We start from the raw sequence: 22,775 nt of genomic DNA, 5'->3' as shown, positions 1-22,775 counted from the left end.
GACCTTATTTGGAAGAAGATCTTTGCAGATGTAATTAGTGAGATGAGGTCATGCTGGAATAGGGTGGACCCTAAATCCTCTGGTATCCTTATAAGGAAGGTGGAGATTTGGAAACATATACACACACAGGGAAGATGGTCACATGAAGACAGAAGCAGAAGCTGGAGTGATGTAGCTATAAGCCAAGGAATGGCAAGGATTGCTGGTAACCACTAGAAGCTAGAAAGAGTCTGGGGAGTCTTCTTCTCCCTAAATTCTTCAGAGGGAGCATGGCTCTGCTAACATCTTGATTTCAGACTTCTGGCCTCCAGGAACCATGAGAAAATGAATCTCTTTATAAAGTCACCCGGTTTGTGGAAGTTTCTTACCACACCCCTAGGTAACTGATACATTCTCTTTGCCTAAGCTTAAGTTAAACATGTCAGACAGAAATTATGTGAATGATTTAGTAGTTTATCTTTGTGAAAGCATACTTAATCACAAACAGCAGTCAGTTATAAAAATTACCTAACAAGTCCATTAAATACATTTCTTACTGTTATTGTTTTCAAATGAAATAAAATATTGAACACATGATTGTTAGAACCTTTAGAAACTCAAATTACTCAATTACAAAAGGAAAAGGCAAATAGGAAGAAATTAATTTGTTTTTCATTTCTGATATAAGAGATTTAGTCAGTTTAAATTCTGTAACTGAAAATTTTTTTCTTACATTTTTCCTTAGTAAGTCTGCAAAGAAAATCAATAAAGAAGGCTGTTAATTAACAAGTGAGCACTGGTTATGAATTTAGATCAAACGGACTGGAATTACAAAGTTTGGGAAGTGTTTGCTCTTTTATGTCCTGAGATTGGTTCTGGAAACTAGCAAATGCTGCCTCCTTATCTTTTGCTTTCTTTCCTTTTAGACCTCTGGCAGTGTTTTGAGGATTAAAGAATGGAGTGATGGTTGTCCGAAAGTCAGAGATCAGAGACACTGGAAAACTGAAAAAGTAGTTGGCTTTTACTGACTCAGGGAGATGATTGCCCAAGAGGGACGAAAACTAGTGTCTGAGAAATAAAGTATTCAGAAATAGGGCTGCTGAAGTAGGGAAAACTAGAAAATAGCCTGGGGACTTCCCTAGTGGCCCAGTGGTTAAGACTTCACCTTCCAGTTGCAGGGGTCTGGGCTTGATTCCTGGTCGGGGAGCTCAGATCCCACATGCCTCGTGGCCAAAAAACCAAAACATAAAACAGAAGCAGTATTGTAATGAATTCAATGAAGACAAAAGAAAATAGCCCAGAAACTTCTAGGATGCAGTCAGAAGAGGGTTGTACTGTGAAGAAGAATGAAAAAGGCAAGCATTTCAAGTCAGATGAGTATATAATACAGGAGAGAATCTAGGTGACCTTGGATTTGATGGTAAGTTTTTAGGTATAACACGAAAAGCAGGGTCATGAAAGCATAGATACATAAGTAGAACTTCGTTAAAACTGAAAACTTACACTCTGCAAAAGACACTGTTGGGAGAGTGAAAAGATAAGTCACAGACTGGGAGAAAATATTTGCAAAACACATATCTGGTAGAAGACATGTATCCAAAATATACAAAGAACCCTTAACAGCAAGAAAACAATTTTTTTTTTTTTTTTTGGCTTGTGCTACATGGCTTGCCAGATCTTAGTTCCTGATCAGGGATTGAACCTGGGCGTTCGGCAGTGAAAGCACAGAGTCCTAACCACTGGACCACCAGAGAATTCCCCAAACAATCTAATCTTTTAAATGGGAAAAAATCTGAATAGACACCTTGCCAAAGAAGATGGCCAGATGGGAAATAAGCACATGAAAACATGATCTACGTAATATGTCTTTAGGGAATTACAAATTAAAACAACAATGTGATACCACTACATAACTATTGGATTGGCTAAAATCCAAAATATTGACAGCACTAAAGGCGGATAAGGATGTGAAGCAACAGGAACTCAGTCTTGGCTGGTAGGAATGCAGCATGATGCAGCCACTTCGGAAAACAATTTGAAAGTTTCTTATGAGGTTGAACAGAGGCTTACCATGCAATCCAGCAGTTGTGCTCTTAGGCATTTACTGAACTGAGTTAAAAACATGTGCTCGCAGAAAAACCTGCACACAAACTTACAGCAGCTGTATTCATAACTGCCCAGTACTGGAAGCAACCAGGATATCCTTCAAGAGGCTAACGGATGAACAAATGGTGGCGCATCCAGACAATGGAATGTTGAGTGAGAAAAGTAAGTGTTATCAAGTCACAAAAAGACATGCTGCTGCTGCTAAGTCACTTCAGTCGTGTCCGACTCTGTGCGACCCCACAGACGGCAGCCCACCAGGCTCTGCCTTCCCCGGGATTCTCCAGGCAAGAACACTGGAGTGGGTTGCCATTTCCTTCTCCAGTGCATGAAAGTGAAAAGTCAAAGTGAAGTCGCTCAGTCGTGTCTGACTCTTTGCGACCCCATGGACTGCAGCCCACCAGGCTCCTCCGTCCATGGGATTTTCCGGGCAAGAGTACGGGAGTAGGTTGCCATTGCCTTATGACTAAACAAAAAACTAGTGTGAAAAGGCCGCCTACTCTATGAATCCAACTATATGGCATTCTGGAAAAGGCAAGACTATAGAAACAGTAAAAAAAAAAAATACTAGCTGCCAGGGCTTCAACAGGCAGGATGTGGGATGGGGTGATTAATAGATGGATTCATTTAAGGCAGTAAAATTATTCTATATGATACTATAATTGTGGCTACATGACATTGTGCGTTTATCAAAGCACGTGGAACTATGCAACGCACAGGCTGAGCGTTAATGTAAACTATGAACTGTAGTTAATGGGAGTATATCAGTGCTGGTTCATAGATTGTAACCAGTGTACCACAAGATGTTTATAATAGATATGCACCTATGTGTTGTAACCAGGAAGGATTCACCATGAGAATCTACTAGAAAACACATTAATATATTCATTATATAAACAGATGCAAAGGGGAAAACATGATATTTTTACAGAAAAGGCATTCAATGCAATTTAAGTCATGCAATTAAAAAAAAAAACTAGCAAATTAGGAAAAAAGTTTACTTCCTTAACCTGTTCAAATGTATCCACCAAAACCCAGTAAACATTCATGCTTAATTGCAACATTAAGTATTGTAGTAGCAAACTCCCTTTGAAACAAGGCAAGGTTGCCCACTATCTTATCCTTATGCAGACTAGGTATGGCCTTTGCTTTTCCCCACTGTTCGTTATTAGACAAAGAAGCCAAAATAAAAAGAGTGCAAGGAGCATTGCCTTCAGAAGAATATGTGTTCAAACAGATAAACCAAAAGTTTAGAACAAGCATAATAGACATTAAAATAGCTAAGGAAGGGTATTAGTGATATGAAACACACAAAAAATGAAATAGATATATTGGGTATGTTCTGTCAGTATGCATGCCCTTTGAAGCTCTGTTATTAGGCACAGACACGTTTACGTGTCACATAAATGTTACATAATCTTAACCGTTTAAGATGGTTGTGTCTTTCTGATGAAAACTGACCCTTTCGTTTTATGAATGTCCCTCTTTGTCTCTGATAGCTTTGTCCTGAAATCTTCTTGATTTGATCTGCTCTGGCCACTCATGCTGGCTTGTGTACTGTTTTCATAGTCTATGATTTTTTATCCTTTTACTTTCAGTCGACCTGTGTCTTTCTTTAAAGTACTTCTCATGTAGATAGCAAGTTGTTGGGTCTTTTCTACCCTTTTTGATAATCTCTGCCTTTGATTTGTAGTGTTTAGGTTATTTACATTAATGTAACCATAAATATGGTTGGATTTAGGTCTACTATTTGTTACTTCTGTTTTTTCTATCTACTTTTTTCTTGCCTTTGTTTGGCTTAATTGAATGTTTTACTCATTTTGTTTTAATTCTTATTTTGCCTTAGTTTTTAGTAGCTCTTCTGGGGATTATAATATGCATCCTAAATTTATCATAGTCTACTTGGATTTTATATTATATCATGTCACATTAAATATGAGAATCTTAAAACAGTAAAGTTCCTTCCCCAACTTATCTTTTGTGCTGTTGTCTTCATATTTATTAAATGGACGTATTATAAACTTTGCAATGTAGTGGTATATTCTTCACTTTAAGTATTCCTGTCTCTTTTAAAGAAACTCTGAGAAAGAATGTACGGTTGACTTTTGAGCAATACAGGAGTTAGGGGTATAGATCCTCTGTGTAGTCAAAACTCTGTGTATAACTTACAGTCAGCCCTCCATCTGTGTGGTTCCTCAATGTCCAGGGCTCTGCCACCATGGTCCTAACCTGCCACGGATCATGTAGTATGACGCCTATCTAGTGAATTTTTCATTTATGTTTTTCACTCGAGAATTATCTCTTATTAATAGTTTCTAGTTCTCTGATGAATTTGACCACTTGCTCATTCATTATGAGTGCATTTATTAAGGTTCTTGAACATATATATTATTGCCACTTTGAAAGCTTCACCAACTAATTAAATATCTGAGTTGTTTCAGAATTGCTTCCTATTGACTGCTTTCTTCTCTTACCTGGAAAATCCCATGGACAGAGGAGCCTGGTAGGCTGCAGTCCATGGGGTTGCTAAGAGTTGGACATGACTGAGCGACTTCACTTTGACTTTTCACTTTCATGCATTGGAGAAGGAAATGGCAACCCACTCCAGTGTTCTTGCCTGGAGAATCCCAGGGATGGGGGAGCCTGGTGGGCTGCCGTCTGTGGGGTCGCACAGATTCAGACACGACTGAAGCGACTTAGCAGCAGCAGCAATAGACTGCTTTCTTTTAGCTATGGTTCACATTTCCGTGCTTATTTGCAGATTCAGCATTAAAAAAAAAAAAATCTTCTAATTCTGAGCATTGTAGCTGATACATTGTAGAAAATCTAGATTCTTTTAGCTTCCTCTAGAGACTATTTTTATCAGGCAGTTAACTTGGCAGGCATAAAATTTCAAATTCTGTGTCCCTTGAGATGGGCAGCCGCTAATATTTCTGCTCAGTTCTTTTAGTTTCCAGTTGTCTTTGTCTGGTTGTTTTCTGCTGGGCTCCTTGGAGTATCCCTTGTATATGCACAGGTCAGGAGTCAGCTAAGGGTTTGGTCAAATTTTATATGCATTTTAAAGAAGCCTCTGTGGCTTCTTCCTTTCTTGGATTTCCTTTCTAAACTTGATTCTCTTGACTTGTCAAACCAGTAAGACCAGCAACATCATGCTTGAATTCTGGTCATCCAATGCTAGAATTGTTCTGGGTAGTGCCTTCAGGCAAAAATCCTCATAATCACGTCTTATCCACTGCACCTCCCTTCTATCAGCAGTTAACTCCCAGTTTTTCTTCCTTTTTTTGTTCTCTCCATGCCCTTCAAATAATTGTATTCTTTTATTTTACCCAGCGTCCATATTTATTATAATACAATACAGGATACTCCGCAACTACTGGAAGTAGAATCTCCAGCTTCTTTTGATGTTGTTGTTAATTAATTGCCTTCCCAAATGCTAGTGGTAAAGAACCTGCCTGCCAATGCAGGAGACATAAGAGATGCGAGTTCTGTTCCTGGGTTCGGAAGATCCCTTGGAGAAGAGAATGGCAACCCACTCCAGTATTTTTGCCTGGGGAATCCCATGGACAGAGGAGCCTGGTAGGCTACAGTCCACGGGGTCACAAAGAGAGGAACACGACTGAAGCAAGTTAGCACGCACGTTAATTAATTAATTGAATTTTGGCCGTGCTGGGTCTTTGTTGCTGTGCACGGGCTTTCTCTCGAGTTGCGGTGAGTGGGGGCTGCTTTTCGTTGCAGTGCACAGGCTGCTCAGTGTGGTGGATTCTTGTCGCAGAGTGCAAGCTCTGGGCGTGCAAGCCTCAGTAGTTGTGGCACACGGGCTCAGTGTTTGTGACTCATGGGAGCGATAGCACGCAGGCTTCAGTAGTCGTGGTGCACAGGCTTTGCTGTTCCACAGCATGTGGAACCTTCCCGGACCAGGGACTGAACCCCTGCCCCTGTATAGGCAGGCGGATTCCTATCCAATGTACCATCAGGGAAGTCCAGAACCTCCAACTTTTGTTAAGATGTCTGAAATTTAAAAGAAAGATCCAAGGTAGATGTATACATTTGGTATTCACTGACATATAGATAGTATTTAAAGCCGTGAGAATAGATGAGACCATTAAGAGGTGAGCATAAATGTAAAAGGGAAACGAGTAGAAAGAGGTTTTTTTTAAAAAAAAAATCCTCATTAAATTTAAAGTAATAACAGATGCTATTTATTGAGCTGTGTGCAGAAGACTTTCTGTGTATCTCATTGACTTCATCCAACAGTATCGCCAGGCAAGAAATTAAGGCTCAGAGGGAAGTGGTTTGCACGGGGTCACATAGGAGGTGGCAGCGAAGAAGAGCGACTAGTGAAGGAGACTATTGAGAAGGAGCAAACCATGTGGTAGGAGAAAAACCCTGGGTATGTTTTTTAAACTTTCAGAGTCCCAGTTTCCGCATCTGTAAAATGGGACTAGCAATGACCCTGTCGTTAGAGGATTAGAAACAATGTATGCCAAGAACCCGAAACAGTCACCTAGGAAGCATGCAACTAGAGGATAGCTGTAATGCCCATGAATGTTTAATTTGTTGTTTAGCTTTACTATTGGAGAAGGCGATGGCACCCCACTCCAGTACTCTTGCCTGGAAAATCCCATGGATGGAGGGGCCTGGTAGGCTGCAGTCCATGGGGTCGAGAAGAGTCGGACACGACTGAGCGACTTCACTTTTGCTTTTCACTTTCATGCATTGGAGAAGGAAATGGCAACCCGCTCTGGTGTTCTTGCCTGGAGAATCCCAGGGACGGGGGAGGCTGGTGGGCTGCCGTCTATGGGGTCGCACAGAGTCGGACACGACTGAAGTGACTTAGCAGCAGCAGCAGCAGCTTTACTATTTCACGCAAATAGAATGAAGGTCCCCCAGATTCCTCACCCAGGGGTCAGTGGACATAGGGATGGAAATGACTGAGACTATCAGTAAGGGCAAGAGGAAGAAGGCCCTTCAGGATGCCTGTCTAAAGTGGACTCTGTGAACCAACCAGCATCCAGATGGGAGAAGTGAAAACCGTTTCCACTACCCCTAGGACGCCATGTGTCTGCAGGATTGATGAGTGGACTCTCTGGGTGTGGACAGTACCTCCAGGTCCTTTCAGGGATATAGGCTCAATCCACACAAAAGGAAGAAAACCTACAAATCAAGCCAAAAAATAAAACTTTTATTATTTTTATTTTATTATGCTATATATTTGATTATAACCCAGTGTTTAAAATAAATATCCATGAATCCACTCTGATATAAATAAATTGCTGAATAAATCTCCCATGCAGGGGAACTCCAAATAATTTCCCTTCTCAAGGAATGGCAAAGTAAAGAGGGAAGAAGTAACCAAACAGTGGAGAAATCTGGCTAATACAACCTTACTTAAGCAATCAAGGTTAACACTGACAGTGATCAATCATTTTGACACTAAATAACTAAACAACAACAAACTCATGATATAATATGATCACATTTTACTCATGGGACCTTTGTCCCCAGAACACATTATCCCAGTCTTACTATGAGAACACATCAGATAAACCCTAACTGAGAGACATTTTACAAAATACCTGACCAGTACTCTTCAAAATTGTTAAAATAACTGAAAATAAGCTAAGTCTGAGAAACTGTCACAGCCGAGAGGAACCTCAGGAGACATGTAGCAAAGTGAATGGGATCCTGGAACAAAAGAGAATAGGTAAAAATTAGGGAAATATAAAAGTATAGATTTTAGTTAATGATATATCGATATTTATTTATTAGTTGTGATAAATGTAGCATACTAATTTTAGATATTAATAATAGGGAAACTGGATATGGAGCGCACAGAAAGAAAAGTGTGTAGTCTCTCAGTCATGTCCAGCTCTTTGCAATCCCATGGACTGTAGCCCGCCAGGCTCCTCTGTGCATGGGATTCTCCAGGCAAGAATACTGGAGTGGGTGGCGATGCCCTCCTCCAGGGTATTTTCCGGACCCAGGGATCAAAGCCCGGTCTCCCGCATTGCAGGCGGATTCTTTACCATCTGAGCCACCAGGGATGGCAGCTTTTATATAAATCTAAAACTATTCTAAAACTAGAAGTTTATTTTATATATTTAAACAAAGTTTAAAAGGTACAGCTTAACACTAGACACAGAGAAAGTTTTCTGGAGTCATTTTATTCCTGATTGTTAGGGAGGTGGCTGAAGTCATGGCTTCACTGTTAAAAAAAGGACAGGAAACAGGAGAGACAGGTGTGGACAATGGCAGGCAGGCTCCTGGACAGGCAGAGAAGGGTGTCAGTTGCAACAATGGAAAAATCTGGGAGAGAGGCAGAGAGAGCCACATGTCATCTCACCTGTTCTTTGAAAACTCACACCTATGCTGAACATGTTGGAAACAGTTGAACAGTGGGCTTTTAACCATTGGCCTTAAAAAGAAGTGAAGGGAAGGAAGGAAGGAGGGAAGGAAGGAGGTAGAGGAGGGAGGCAGGGAGGAAGAAGGAGAAGAGAAACAGAATTTCCATTTCAAAAAATTCTTACTTAAAACAACTTTCTGGACTGTTAGCAGTATTTCACAATGCAGTCATCTCATTTTGGCAGCTTGATTGATTTCCTGATTTTCAGGAAAACTGAGCTGTCATCTGGTTCCTACTTGGCTGTTTTACCGACATGAATATGCAGTTCTCACAAAATGTGAAATGGCTGCTGAAGAAGTGAAGTATAATTCTTCCTGACGTGTTGCTCCAAGCCCTCCACTGTCTCAAAGATGAAGAAACCCAGTGGAGAAACTTTCCTCCTTTCCCCATAAAAAAAGAGAGTGAGGTTCACTTCTTTGGGCGTTTTTCACATCAACTGAAGCTTCTGAGCCAGTCTTTCGGGCAGGAGTGGATGGGAATGGGTGCGCCTCCACAGTTTTCTGTGATGCCCACGCAGCTCCACTGAAGGTCAAGAGCAGCGGCTGTGGCATGGATCTCTGGGTACTCTCAAGAGCATGGCTGTCATCAACATGTGTTGTTGAGCACCCCCTGGTACAAGAGCTAATTTTGACTCTCTATGCACTTTCCCCTCACCAGTCCTATGAGGTGGTAGGCCCTTCTATACCATTTTAGAGAAAGAAAATGAGGTTCAAAGGAGTAGATACCCTGGCCCCCCAACTTACATGGTGTGATGGTTAGTTTTATGTGTCAACTTGGATACGCCGTATGCCCAGTGGTATCCTTAGACCCTAGTCTAGAAGATGCTGGAAAGAAATTTTGTAGATGTGATTAACATCTACAATCTGACTATGCAAAGCATAAATGTTTGCAAACCTCATCTAATTAGTTGAAGGCCTTAAGAGCAAAAATTGAGTCTTCTTAGAAAGGACAGAATCTGCCTCAAACCTATAAGATGTTCTGCCTGAATTTCCAGCTTACTAGCCTGCCCTTCAGATTTCAGGCTTGCCAACTACTCCCCACCCAGTTCCATGAGCCAATTCCTTAAATCCATCTCTCCCTTCTCTCTCAACCCCAGGTCTTTTCGGAAGCAAAGCCCACAACTCCACACTTCTCAACTCCACCCTCTGCTGCCTCCTAGATCCTACCTGAGAAGCTGCAGATAGCAGGGTCGTAATATAAGCTGTACTATAAGAGCCCCACTCCAGTACTTTTGCCTGGAAGATCCCATGGACGGAGAAACCTGGTAGGCTGCAGTCCATGGGGTCGTGGAGAGTCGGACACGACTGAGCGACTTCACTTTGACTTTTCACTTTCATGCATTGGAGAAGGAAATGGCAACCCACTCCAGTGTTCTTGCCTGGAGAATCCCAGGGACGGGGGAGCCTGGCGGGCTGCCGTCTATGGGGTCACACAGAGTCGGACACGACTGAAGCGACTTAGCAGCAGCAGCATAAGAGACCGGGGTCAGATCTCTCGAGGACCCTCTGAGGGAAGATGTAATATGAAGGAGACCAGTTGAGTGGAGAAAACCACTGTTGAGAAGGAGGACGTGACAATGTCAGGAAGATGGGGTAATCAAGGAGGGAAGAGCATGAGGCAGAGAAAACAAAAATAATGGTTAATGCTTAGTGAGCACTTCCCGTGTGCCAGGTACTGTTCTGAGTGCTTCCCTTATGTTAATTTCCTTAGTACTATTAGGCTCACTATAGATGAGGAAACTGAGGCCCAAGGTCACAGTTTCTGGTACAGGGTGAAACAGCAGGGAGTTGCCAGAGCCCAACGCTTAACCCCTTAGGAAGCCACACAGGGAAAGAGGGTGAAACAGAGGCGCCGCTCTACTGACAGGATGGAAAGGCGAGGCTGGGCTGGGCTGTCATTTCTAAAGCCAAGGCCGGATCTTGCTTGCCTGGAGGAAATCCAACCACAGTCTCTGTTGGGGTTCCTCCTTGGAACTTCTGTATAAACAGAAGTTCTGGGATCTTACGAACCCCACAATATGAGGAAAGTTCCTTCTGTTCACCAATCTGTACTTAAAAGCCCTGAGGTGCTGCATCAGGTAAGAATGTGTAGGCTCTCCATGGTGGCTCAGCAGTCAAGAATCTGTCTGCAGTGCAGGAGACCCGGGTTCGATCCCTGGGTCGGGAAGATCCCTGGAGGATGGCATGGCAACCCACTCCAGTATTCTTGCCTAGAGAATCCCACGGACAGAGGAGCCTGGCGGGCTGCCGTCCAGTGACATAGAGTCGGACACAACTGAAGTGGCTAAACAGCAGCAGCAGCAGCAGGCTCTCCACAGGAGAAACCCTAAATAATTTCAGCCAAGACCAGGAGACCTTGGCTTATGGTCCAGCCTCCCCGAGCATACTCAGCAGCCTCCTCCTGAGTTTTTCCAGGGTGTTGACAGGGAGCTGGACACAGTCCCAGAAGAATGTGGGCACTGATGGCCCTCTGCCTTGATCCAGTCAGGAGAAACCACCTGCTAAGCCACACCACTTCTCAAATGCACTTCCCTTCCTCACTCCCTCACCTTCGTGCCCTCCTGGAGTCCTACTAAAATACTCTCAAGGGGGAGACCTTTGGGAAAACAAAGAGCAGCAAGTGTCTTCCTGGGAGTTTCTCCTCTTGGCCAGTTGCCACAAGCCTGTCTTCTGTGTCTGTGATGGTTGAGAGGATGGGACAGTAACGCAAGAGGGAGGAGCACACACGCTGGTCTCAGTGGGTGACTACGCCGCTGTTGCGGGGAAAGAACAGGGCGCTGCTAAACAGGAGACCTGGACCCCAGCCTCTGCTCTGGGCCAAATGTCTTCAGCAAAACTGTTTAGAAGGAATGCTGTGGGGGTGGGGGTGGGAGGAGTCCACCTTCTTGAAAACTAGATACAGAGGCCTCTGCAAATTGCCTAGCAAAATGCCCCAGTCAGACCCATCCCTCCCTGGATGGCAAGGTTGGGAGACACAGGAATGGCAGGAAGTATGTGTTGTGGCGTCTGGGGGCAGATCTTGGCATTTCCAGCCTGGCTCCATGATCATACAAGGTGAGGTGTAGGGGTACAGGTGGTGGTTAAGAAGTAGCAAAGGATCCCTAAAGTCGCATTTTTGTATCCAAGACAGAAGTTTTTAACTAGGATCCCTGAACCACAGCCTGTACACTGGAATTCAGAGGTCGGTGAACTGAGACTGGAAAATATTACAACTTAACCTCCACTCACCTCCATTTTCTCAGTTATGAATAAAGGCAAAAAACTGCAGTTGCATTGGCAGGGCCAGTAGAAAGCAGTGCTTTTTCTTTTACATTTGCAGGTATCTTGAAACATGGTTTAAACTCATTTCTACTTCAAGTTGACAGTGGTTTATTGGGCTCATCCCCTTGATTCTTGTTATTTAATGTGTTAAAGAAACCCATATATTACAACATCACACGCTTCGATATTTTCACAACTGTATTTCATCATAGCTAGTTTCCTTTGTGATCCCTGTATGCAAAGGAAAATATTTTGAGAAGGGATTCACGGCACAAAAGAGGTCAAGGGCCCCCAGACCAGGAGCGGTCCCTATTGACACGCTGGCCCAGAGTGAGGATGGCTGCCCAGCTGAGCACAGGCTCCCACAGGAGGACCCAGGTCAGAATCCCACCAGGCACTGCTCCTGCTCCAGGAAACCTTGGCGTGGGACGCAGGGGTGAGGCATGACCGCGGCAAGTCACTGAGATCTTGAGCTCGATGGAGTGGCCTTGGGCCTCTGCTGCCCGTTGTGAAAAAGGAGACCTCCAGCCTCTTTACCTTCAGCTACATGAGGATGGAGCCCCAAGCTCACTGTGGAATAAAGGGAAGGGAGCACTCAGTTGTTCTTAGGAAGTTTTTTCAGCCACCCCCCCCCCCACCCCCGCCCCGCCCTTTGCTTTTTTGCCATGCTGTGCAGCACTCAGGATCTTAGTTCTCTGGCTAGGGATTGAACGCACACACCCTGCAGTGAAAACACGGAGTCTTAACCATTGGACCACCAGGGAAGTCCCCAGCCCAATTTAAAGAAACAAAAGCCAAGTGTAGGGAGAAGGGACAAGAGAGATTCTTCCTCCTGCAGCTACGGTTATATTTTCTTGGCTGAGGGATGAGAGGAAAGTGTCAACCGATGAACCAATATTGGTACATTATTTTTAAAGAAAGTCCATAGCTTACTTGAGGGTTCACTGTTTGTGTTGTACAGTTCCACTGGTTTTGAAAAATGCATAATGTCGTGTATCCACCATGACATCATTCAGAATAGTTTTACTGCCCTAAAAATGCCCTGTCTGAGCCTCAGTTTTAACATCTCTAAAATGAGAAAGTGAAACTCCTCTAAATCCCCTCATCCTCCCATTGTAGGTTTCTAATTTAGGCCTCTTGACAAATTAAAGTGGTACTGAAATCAACAAAATGTTGCTGTAAGTGTGACCTGATATCCATCAGAATCACTGAGCTTGGGTTGAGGTAACAGGGTCCTCATTCAAACCTTCTGGGGTCTCAACCTCAGACCCGTTAAACCCAAGGTCAGAGCCCAGGAATCTGCATTTTTAATCAGACCCTGGTGCACAGGGAAGTTTGAGACCCCAACAGGGAATTCAAGCCTGAACACGAGGACCCGATCCATTGTCAGGTTAGAGCTCAGGAGCGACGTACAATTCCCCAAAGCGGGAAGGAGCCAAACTCTTTTCCTGGAAAAAGCCCATTTCTGCCTTCCGCAGCTCCCAGTCAACAAGCCTGCCGTTGTTTTGCATCTTGATTGCTGATCACTCACCCAAAATAACCTGCATGCAGTGTCTCACCAGCTGCAGCTCTCTCTGCAACTGCCTTAATTTAGCAGCCAGTCACATTTGGCTCCACAACAAAGAGGCTCTGGGAAGGGGCCCCTCCCTCATGGCCATCTGTCGTGGATTGAATAAAGTGCCCCCCAAACTCACGTCCCCCACCCAGAACCTCAGAATGTGACTTTATTGAAAATAAGGTATTTGCAGACGTAATTACCAATGATTAAGATGAGATCATACTAGATTAGGGTGGGTCCTAAATTCAGTGACGGATGTTCTTATAAGATCAGTCAAAGACACAGTAGTGGAGAAGGCCAGGACAGGGGCGGAGATAGTGATGATGTAGTGACATACAGGGCAAAGAACACCAAAGATTCCAGGAGTCACCAGAAGCTAAAACGAGGCCAGGAGAGATTCTTGCCTAGAATCTTCAGAGGGCACATGGCCCGGCCAACACCTTGATTTCAGACTTCCAGCCTCCGAACTGTGAGAATAAATTTCTATGATTTTAAAGCCTCCTAGTTTGTGGTAATTTGTTACAGCAGCCCTAGCAAGCTAATACACCATCACTACCGCAGACCGCCACCCCAGTTCAGCCCCACTCCAGCCATGAAAGAAAGGACTCCACACACACAAGCAATTCTCCACATTATGTGCTTTAATGTGGCCAGTTATGATCAGAGCTATTTTTTCCCAGCCAACACCTCTGAATTCTGCATCTACTAGGCCTGTTTCCTACACAAGCCCTCCGTCCTCTGCTTGGAAGGCTATAATCCAAGACGGGTTGAGACTTCAGTAGTGATAAATAAATATTGGTCCCAGGGGCAGTGCCTGGTAGGTGGTATCACGAGGCCATTCCTGGGCTCAGCCGAGGGTCGGGCTAGAAGGGTCACTGCAGCTTCATGCCACTCCGGCGCCGAGAGTCCTTCCGGGCAATGGGGCTGAAGTTCACGATCTCCTTGTAGATGTGCTCTGAGGAAGGCAGGGGTGGTGGTGGGTGCTGAGGGCAAGCGCCTGCCTCCCTCCCCCAGCAGACATGGTGCAAAGCGGGAAGTCCACTCAGCACAGGGAGAAAGAAGCACACGCAGGAGACTGTTTGCTCAGAGAGAAAGAGGCCACAGTCTCCAGGAGAAATGCCAGGGCCGCTGAGGCCAGGCGGGGAAACGAAGCCAGCAGAGGAGACAGAGGCTGCAGGCTGCGGGGAGAAGGCGCTGAGGCGCCCAGCCCTTACGCTTCCATTCGTCCACTGTGAGTTTCTCGCGTTCTAAGGAATCCTCGAGCGGCTGCTGGGCCTCTGTCTCCTCCTCAGGGTCCCGGAAGGGCTCAAAGAAGGGGTGGGCGAGGGCCTGCGAGGCCGTCAGGCGCTTGTCCACGTCCAGCTCCAGCATCTTCTCCAGCAGGTCTGTGGCTGCCGTCACAGAGCATGAGCCTCCTGCCCCAGGCCTGGGAGAACCCAGCCCACCCGCGGGGACACAGACTGCAGGCCCCTGAGACTCACCCTGGGGGCTGGCACGCGGGAAGAGCTGAGAGAAATCCTTTTTGGGGCTTTGTGGCAGGGACTGGATGTAGGATTTGGCCTGGAAGACAGAACAGCAGAGTAATCCCCAGTTGTCAGCTCCTTGGGACTCAGGCCATAGGATCTAAAGCAGGGACCCCAGAAAAGCTGCTGAGCAGGGCTGAGGGCTCAGGTCTGAATCCAAAGTGAGATAAAGGCAAGAGCCCTTGCCAGGGCAGAGGGGTGGTGGGGGTGAGCCCACCTCCCTGACCCTGGTCAGCCAAGGGCACAGCCCCGGCCAGCCTGGGCCCATCTGCCACTCACCGCCTTGTCATTGAGCTTCTGCACAAACTCTGCACCCGGCACCCCGGTCACTTTCAGAATCTGGGTCAGCTGGTCCAGGTCTTGGCAGCAGGTTAAGGCTCGGCCTCACTCACTGGGGCGGGAGGTGGTCTGGAGCCGCCCTTCCCGCTGCCCCTCCATCAGGCCCGCCCAGCAGGGTGGACCATCCAGGCTCCAGACACTCACCTCCTCCTGTTTTCAGGAGTGGAGGTTCATCCTCCAGGATGCAGGTGAGACTTGCCACCTGCCAGGCTGGGTTAAGGGTCCCTCCCCACAAATGCTCCTGCAGGTGCCACCTTCCCAGCTTCATCCCACTCCGTCACCTCCGTGCATTTCTTTGTCTACTCCCCCCACAGCCTTGCATTCTGAGTTTGGCAGGGAGACCCCGTCTCGTCTCCCCGGTCCCAGTATGGCACACGGAGGTGCTCAACTGGTGCGTGTGGTGCCAAAACATCAAGTATTTTTCTGCAGGATGGTGGAATCACAGGTGACTGGTTTTCATCATTTTGCTTCTCTGCACTTTAAAACTACTCCACTGAGAAGCATGTATCACTTTCACATTAAGAAAAAGAGAGAGATTTAAGTAATAAAGTGTCTGTTGAAGGAATGAATCCCTGGATGAAGACTGGCTTTTCCAGCAAAGGATACAGTCTTTCCCCTTGAACAGCGTCTTCCCTGTCAGCATCTCTGCCATGATACAGCCCACAGACCAGATGTCCACTGCAGAGGGAGGGGGAGGAGGTGTCACCTGGACCGGCTGGCCAGGACCCGACAGTTGGTCAACCCAGAGTCTCCAAGACAGGCTTGAGGCAGCCATCAGAGAAGACCCTCAGTCCCTTCCCTGGGGCAGCCAACCACTGACCAGTCTGATTGTAATGCATCCAGCTGAGAATCACCTCAGGGGCCCGGTACCAGCGGGTCACCACGTAACCCGTCATCTCCACATCCGTATGCCGTGCCAACCCAAAATCCAAGATCTACAACTCAGGGCACAAAGGGAAAAGAGCTCGCTGAGGAGAGGGGGCTCCTGGAGCAGCGTCTGGGGGCTCCGGTGGAAGAGGGGCCCACCCTGAGCTCAGGCTGACCCCGCCGCAGCCCAATCACCTTCAGCTCACAGTCCTCATTCACAGCGAGGTTGCCCGGCTTCAGGTCCTAGAGGAGAGGAGAGATGGAGCGCTGGACGCAGGCAGAGATGAGGTGGCCCCACTCGGCTGCCACCCAGCACGCGGCCCTGGCCCTTTCTCTGGGTGCCGGGCTTCTGTGCAGAGTGAGGGTTGGACCAGGTGTCCTCTAGGGTCCATCCAGCTCTAACATGCTCCTGACTCTTGGAGCCTGAAACACCCAGCTCAGCTTCACTGGTGATAGTTTCCCAAAAAGTTCCCCAAAACACAGCAATTCTTCTGAGCAGGCCTTCTTGGGCCAAGGCTGGGTCTGAAAACTCCCTATCCCTGGCTCCCCTTGTGCCATCTCCCCCCAACTTCAAGAAGATCCCAGGGGTGGACAGGGCCTTTGAGGATGTAGCAGAGAAAGCACTCACCCTGTGGACGACCCCAGCTGAGTGGATGTACTGTGTTGGGGAGAGAGAGGGAGAAGCCTGAGTCCAGAGTTCGGCTTTCATACCAGGTGCTTCGGGCTGGCTCAGAGACCACCTCTGCCCTGTCATGGCGTGTTCTCCCAAACCTTCAAGGCCTGGCCTCCCCCAGACCCCAGGTCTCAACACCCAGCCCCTCTCCTCTGCCCTCTGGCAGGCTCCCACCCACCTTAAGACCCTTGAGCATCTGGTACACAAGGTACTGGATCTTGTCCTCACTGAACTCCATCCCCATGATCTTCTGCAGGTCCGTCTGCATGAAGGGCATCACCAGGTAGCTGCAAGGCATGAGGGCTTCCTGAACAGTCCCCAGCCCCACCCAGCCCCAGGTCCCAGCTCAGAGGAGGGGCACAGGGCTGGGGCAGAACAGAGGCCTTAGAGATGACCTTCGTGTGCAAGAAGAGCCAGCCCCACAACAGCCAGCCAAATCCCCAGGCAGTGGGCCTCCCGGCTCCTGGCTCCCAGCCTGGCCCTGGCAGCCGCCCTGTTGGCAGAGCTCAGGGTGTTTCAGCTGGAGCTGTGCTCAGGAAAACCAAATGCATCTGTGTTCCCGCTCTTCAAAGGTGTCCTCTCCTTGCCCTCCTCCACGCCCCACAGAAAGCCACTGCTGTGAGTTAGAAACATCTGCCAGGATTTCCTTCTGCTTCTGTACAAATATTTTCTCCCCATCTCAGAGGGTCATGAGCTGCCATGAAAATCCTCAAACATCCAAAAATGTCTCCCTTCCAAGAAGGAAACAATAAAACAGTTTCTAGGAGGGTGAAGAAGGAAGAAAGAGAGTTGAACCATCACCCTCACTTAATGGGATTGCAAAACAGGTCAAAGTCAGCAAAATCTAACTGCTACTCAAGGCAGTAACAGCAAAGTCCAGACAAAAAAGGATAAAGATCTAGAAAGGAATTAAAAAAAATAAAAGAATGTGGAGGCCATCTCCATGAGCCTGTGAGTTCCGGTCTTCTTCCACCTGACTGCACCCCCTCCCACGCACTGGGACCCCCTGCTCCAGGCACAGGCTCCTTCCCACCTTCATGTTTCACCTCTACGTGGAAACTGATTCTTTTCAGCTGACAAGCTCACTGACGTCTTAAGGTGCTACAGCCACCCTCCCTTAACCTTATTTCTTCGAGTACCCCACTCCTCCTCGCTCTACCTCCTGATCAAACTTCTAGATAGAGTGGTCCTCACCTGTCCACCCCACTGCCTTAATGCGCAGTTCCCTGACAACAGGGTGTCTGTTCCTGCCCCACCAGCCCAGCGCACACACCCACGACTCCCTTTCTTTCTACTGGAACTTGTGCAAAGCTTGACATCCCCTCAGGATTCTCTGCGAATCCTACCTCGGGTCAGGCGGCCTCAGCTCTCTGCCTGCGCATTCTCGTGTACCTTCTCTTTCATGTTGGTATCTTGACCCACAGCATCGCATCATGCCCTACACTAGCCTGTCCCTGGGCTTCGGCTCTCATCCGCCAGTGATTATTCTGGCCCAAATCCACATCCCTGGCTCAGACCTTCCTAAACTCTGGGTTTATTTGCTGATTAAACACTTGAATGTTCATAGGCTTTGCAAAAATGAAGTGTCCAAAGTGGAGTTCATTATCTTTCTCCTAAGATCGGTTCTTCCTTCACCTTGTATTGCGAGTAGGAACCTGGCATCCCCTGGCTGTCCTTGCCACTGCATCCCAAGGGATACAACACTCTGACAGTGCTGCCTCTCGATGGGTCTCAAGTCAGTTCTTGGGACCCCATCACCTTGACTGCATTTAGACCAAGGTGTAGTTCTCCCAGAGCTGTGTCCCTGCTCCTTTCTTGCTGCTGCCAGAGTGCATCCCCCAAATCCGATCTGATCACCTCACCTTGCTGCTCAAAACTTCTATAGCCTTGAGGCTGCCTGTGGAATCAAGTCTGGACTCAGCCTAACTAAATCAGCCACTGCTTCACTGTACTTCTCAGGATGGCCCAGCCTCTTTCACACATGCATCATGGCTTGGTCCATGCAGTTCCTTCTCCTTAGGACACCTTCAGCCCTTCTACCTCAGGCAAACATTGACTCATCCTTCAGGGCTGAGTTCAGAGTTACCTCCTCTGTGAAGCCCGCTGAGGCAGCTGGCAGTTCCCGGCTCTACCCAGACTTAGAGCACTGACCACCACGGTCAGTATTCACCACTGTCTGTCCTGGAGGAGCTGGTCCACTTTAAATTCCCAATGCTAAGTCCAGCAGCTGGCATTGTAGGGGAAAAAATCCATTCAAACTCACTGCATTAAACTGAAAACAAAAGCATCCTAATAAAGAGAACTGCAGCTACAGTTGAAATAAGACTGGAAAAAAAAAAATCCACCCTCTCAAAGTTTCCTAAATTTTAGCAGGTACTGCGCTAGCAAAGCCGTGCATTTAGCAACTAAATTTTCATGTTCTGTGTAATTCTGAGAAACATCCCCATTGGCTAGGGCAGCCAAGGCTTTGTGATCCTCCCTTCATTCTAGGAAGAGTCCTAGGTCCAGACCCACACCTGCACCAGGACATGGCGAGGGAGGCTGATGCAAATCCTGTGGGGACCGGCACCAATGTCTGCGGTGTTAAGGGTGGGTAAAGCAAAGCAGATGAGCAGACAGCTCTGTGTCAGCTAGGCTCCGTAAAAAGCCCTTGCCACCTTTTCAGGCCAGCTGTTCTGTCCACCCTGGGCTGGATCTCTCCCCAGCCCAAAGGCATATAGCCTCCTGGGACAGGAAGCCCCCCTTTGCCAGAAGAGATAACTTGGACACTCCCTTACTTGCCCCCCTCATTGGCAAGTAAGGTCTGCAAATATCCTGGAACCCAGCACAGCCCGACTTACAAGTCATGGAAGTTGCGCAGGGAGGAGGCTGGGGTGAAGACATCCAGAAGCCCGATGACCTAAAGAGAAGATGGCCAGTGAGGGCCAGGCAGCTGCTGCACCCCTCTACATCTGTCCTCTGCAGCCCCAGGCCTGCACAGGACCACCTGCCCTTTCCTAGAACAGCACCTCCAGCAGGAGGCAGGTTCCCAGCCTTCTGGGAAGAAGCAGTAAAAGGGACAGAGGTGGGAGAGGGATTCCTCCACCTGGGCAGGAATTTGCAGTGCGCTGCGATGGAGAGTCAGGCTGGGATAAGGAATGGTGGACATGTCTGTGCTCACTGACCCCAAGTCTGGTGCTCAGGACAAGCAGCACAAACCCAGTCTCCGCTCAGACAGGGAACCTCGAGTGGGGAAGGGAATCTAGGAGGGGATAGAGATCTTCCAGCCAGCAGGCTCCCTGTCCTTGACCTTGGGTCTCACCACATCCAACCCTGCCTGCCAAAGGGCTGATTCAGAGCTGGGGCCAGACTTTCCAGCTGGAGGCCATGGGGAGGAGCTGACCGAGGAGGAATGGGACTTAAAATATGCACAGTGTTTTGAACTCATTGTTTTAAATGCTTGGGTTTCCCTGGGGTGGCTTAGCAGTATAGAATCCTCCACCTGGATTCTATACTGGAGGTCAGGAGGATCCCCTGGAGGAGGAAAGGGCAACCTACTCCAGTATTCTTGCCTGGAGAATTCCATGGACAGAGGAGTCTGGCGGGCCACAGTCCATGGGGTCGCAGAGTCGGACACAATTGAAGCAACTTAGCACATTTTTTAAAATGCTTATCTGCCAATACAGGTATCCTGCAGCAAAGCCTAGGGGCCAGGCTCAGCACTGGGTCACTAGTTTCCTGGCTGTTTCAATCAGACAGGATAGTCTTGAAGTCAGGCTCCGGGGCCTGGAGCCAGGCTGTCTAGGGTCAGATCCCAGCTCTGCCACTGACTAACCATATAATCTGTCTGTCTACGGCCATACCACCCTGAACGTGCCTGATCTCGTCTGATAACCTGTGAGTCTTTCTGTGCCTCAGTTTCCCTATTGTATAAGGGGGTAATGGTACTTATATGATACTGTGAGGATTAAACATTCCGGTTTCTGCAAAGTTCTTAGAACTGTGCCTGGCACATAAGTGCTCACAGGTTTCTATTACCCTTGTTGTAGTTATGTGGAAACAACATTAAGGAGGATACTGGGCACCGGGTCTCAGATCTAGAACAACTACAGAGTTCTTCGGTGCCCATTTCCTCATAACAGTGAGACACCAAGTTCATTCTGCTCCACTGCCAAAAATTCCTTTGCACCTTACCTGGGAAGTAGGCAGGGTGGGTCCTGGCACATAGTTTTAATAATCAGGTGAGGAACAAGGATCCAGAGGAGCAGGGAGGAGGTTCCCTTTCTGCTGGCGCTGTTGGGTTATCACCTTGGGGTATCTTCCGTGTGTGCGTATGGACGTGTGCACACACAAGGAGGGGCTGGTCAGGACCCTCTCTGGGGCTGCCCTCCCGTCCCTGCCTCCCCGAAGCAGCCCCCAGGCCCAGCCTACGTTTTCATGCTGCATGTGTTTCAGCAGCAGCAGCTCCCGATAAGCCCGCTTGGCAAAGATCTCGGACTGGAAGGGCCGGCTCAGCTTCTTGATGGCCACCTTCTCCCCTGACCGCTTGTCGATGGCTGAGCTGTAGGGTCAAAGGCAGGTCAGCAGGGAGCACGCCCCCCTGCCCCGCCCCAACTCGGAGGCAGGCAGGGCTCCAGACCCTGGGTGGCATATCCCAAGCCATCTGGGGAGCCACAGCCATCCTCATCCCAATCCCTCTGGGCCAGTAGTCTAAGCCAGGAGGAGCTGATTGATGCCCACCACCTGGAATGTGAGTGAGCCGCTGAAAGCACAGTGGGACTGGGAGAGTGAGGAGGGAGCAAGCAGGATCTGAGAGAGGTGCCCTACACCAAGGTCAAACACAAGGTAATGTCAACAGGATCCCGAACAACTTGGCAAGTCACTTCTTGTTTGCGTCTCCGTGTACCCATGTGTAATAAATAGCAATCAATTGGGGTTCGGCCACATAAACTCTGGGGTCCCTTGTAAGTCCTGGAGAAACAGATTCAGTCCTAATTCAACCCACAGAGACCCCCAGCAAGCAGGTGCGAAAAGCGAGCTGGCGCCTGGGGCGGCCCCACGGCCAGCCTCCACAGCCGGAGGCTCCTACTCCACTTCAAGATCCAGTTGCTGCCTCCTCCAGTCCCAGGGTTCAGCCTGGGAAGAGCACCCGCCAAAGTCTTCCCAACCCGCAGGACTCTGGGCCTTGGGGTCCTCGATCAAAGGTGGTGGGTGCACAGCTCGGCGCGCCCAGCAGTTGAGGGGCCACCGGATGCGGATCCGGGAAGCGGGGGGCATTGGCCGGGCTCTGGCTCTTGCGGAGGCCCCGCCCGCGTCCCGGTGCCTGGGCGCCCACCAGCGGCCTGGCCCGATGCCCCAGGCGCCCCCCGACGCCCCAGTGGTCGCGCAGGCGCGGGGTAGGGGGAGGGTCTCACCACACTGAGCCGTAGGCCCCGCTGCCTATGTGCGTCAGGGACACGTAGGTCTTGGGCAGCTCCCAGGCGGTCTTGTTGACGTCCTGCTTGTAGAAGCCCTTTTTCCGGGTGAAGCTCATCCCGGGCACTCGGTGTTGGCGGCCCCAGCGCGGTGGCTGCGCTCGCGGCTCGCCGGGCTCCCAGCACCTGGCCCCCGCCCGCGGTGCCCGCGGTGCCCGCCCAGGCCTCCCGCTCCTCCCCTGCGCGAGGGCGGGTCCCCGTCCAGGCCACGCGTCCCACCTGCCGCCGCGCCCAGGTGCGCTGCGCGGCCACGCCCGGGCCTGCCCGGCCGCGGCTCCCGGGAGCCCCGGGTTTCCGCCGGGGTCCGAGTTCGGAACCCCGGCCATAGGCCCGCGCGAAGCGGCAGGGGCGCGGTGGTGCAGGGGGTGGGGTGGGGGGGCGCCTCCCGCCTGCTGCTGCGGTCGGCCTGGGGCCCCATTTCCCCAGGGGCCCCCAGGGAGGACAGAAGGCAGGAAGACAGCCTCCCAGCTGCTGCCAGCAGAGGATTCTGTAGGAAGATCTCGGAGATTTTTAAGACAATTTTGGAGGAAAAAAACCCCCACAAAAGCCCATAACTTGTTGAGTATGGGAAGTTTCAAACATAAAAAAGTAGACAGTGCTTCTCACATTTGAATGTG

General features: G+C 48.7%; 1 protein-coding gene across 3 annotated transcripts; it reads right to left on the bottom strand.

Annotated features, from left to right (window-relative positions):
* Positions 1–13,924: 13,924 nt before the first annotated feature.
* On the bottom strand, positions 13,925–22,312 carry MAPK13 (mitogen-activated protein kinase 13). Of its 3 annotated transcripts, XM_027525296.1 has the most exons (12): positions 22,099–22,312; positions 21,116–21,245; positions 19,546–19,604; positions 16,884–16,992; positions 16,661–16,690; positions 16,228–16,275; positions 15,986–16,100; positions 15,772–15,843; positions 15,106–15,185; positions 14,785–14,863; positions 14,518–14,694; positions 13,925–14,258 (listed from the first exon to the last, which is right to left on the bottom strand). In XM_027525296.1, exons 1-12 carry the CDS (start codon positions 22,215–22,217, stop codon positions 14,176–14,178), a joined length of 1,101 nt encoding a protein of 366 aa, XP_027381097.1. In that variant the 5' UTR covers positions 22,218–22,312; the 3' UTR covers positions 13,925–14,175. The 3 variants fall into 3 exon arrangements, with proteins under 3 accessions (XP_027381097.1, XP_027381098.1, XP_027381099.1); XM_027525297.1 differs by lacking the exon at positions 16,661–16,690 and having other exon boundaries at positions 22,099–22,311; XM_027525298.1 differs by lacking the exons at positions 21,116–21,245; positions 22,099–22,312 and adding an exon at positions 19,791–19,876.
* Between the last annotated feature and the right edge of the window lie 463 nt (positions 22,313–22,775).

This window comes from Bos indicus x Bos taurus, chromosome 23 (genome assembly GCF_003369695.1).
Source record: "Bos indicus x Bos taurus breed Angus x Brahman F1 hybrid chromosome 23, Bos_hybrid_MaternalHap_v2.0, whole genome shotgun sequence".
In the NCBI taxonomy this organism is placed as follows: Eukaryota; Metazoa; Chordata; class Mammalia; order Artiodactyla; family Bovidae; genus Bos; species Bos indicus x Bos taurus.
The sequence above is the reverse complement of the archived record's forward strand: the minus strand, read 5'-3'. Positions and strand labels throughout refer to the sequence as shown.

Excerpts from the sequence above, each read along its gene's own strand:
- MAPK13 (XM_027525296.1), bottom strand. The coding sequence starts at position 22,217 with ATGAGCTTCACCCGGAAAAAGGGCTTCTACAAGCAGGACGTCAACAAG. Across the intron at positions 16,691-16,883 it reads AGATGCTCAAGGGTCTTAAG|TACATCCACTCAGCTGGGGT; the intron begins GTGGGTGGGAGC and ends TCCCCAACACAG. Across the intron at positions 15,844-15,985 it reads GATGCATTACAATCAGACTG|TGGACATCTGGTCTGTGGGC; the intron begins GTCAGTGGTTGG and ends CTCCCTCTGCAG.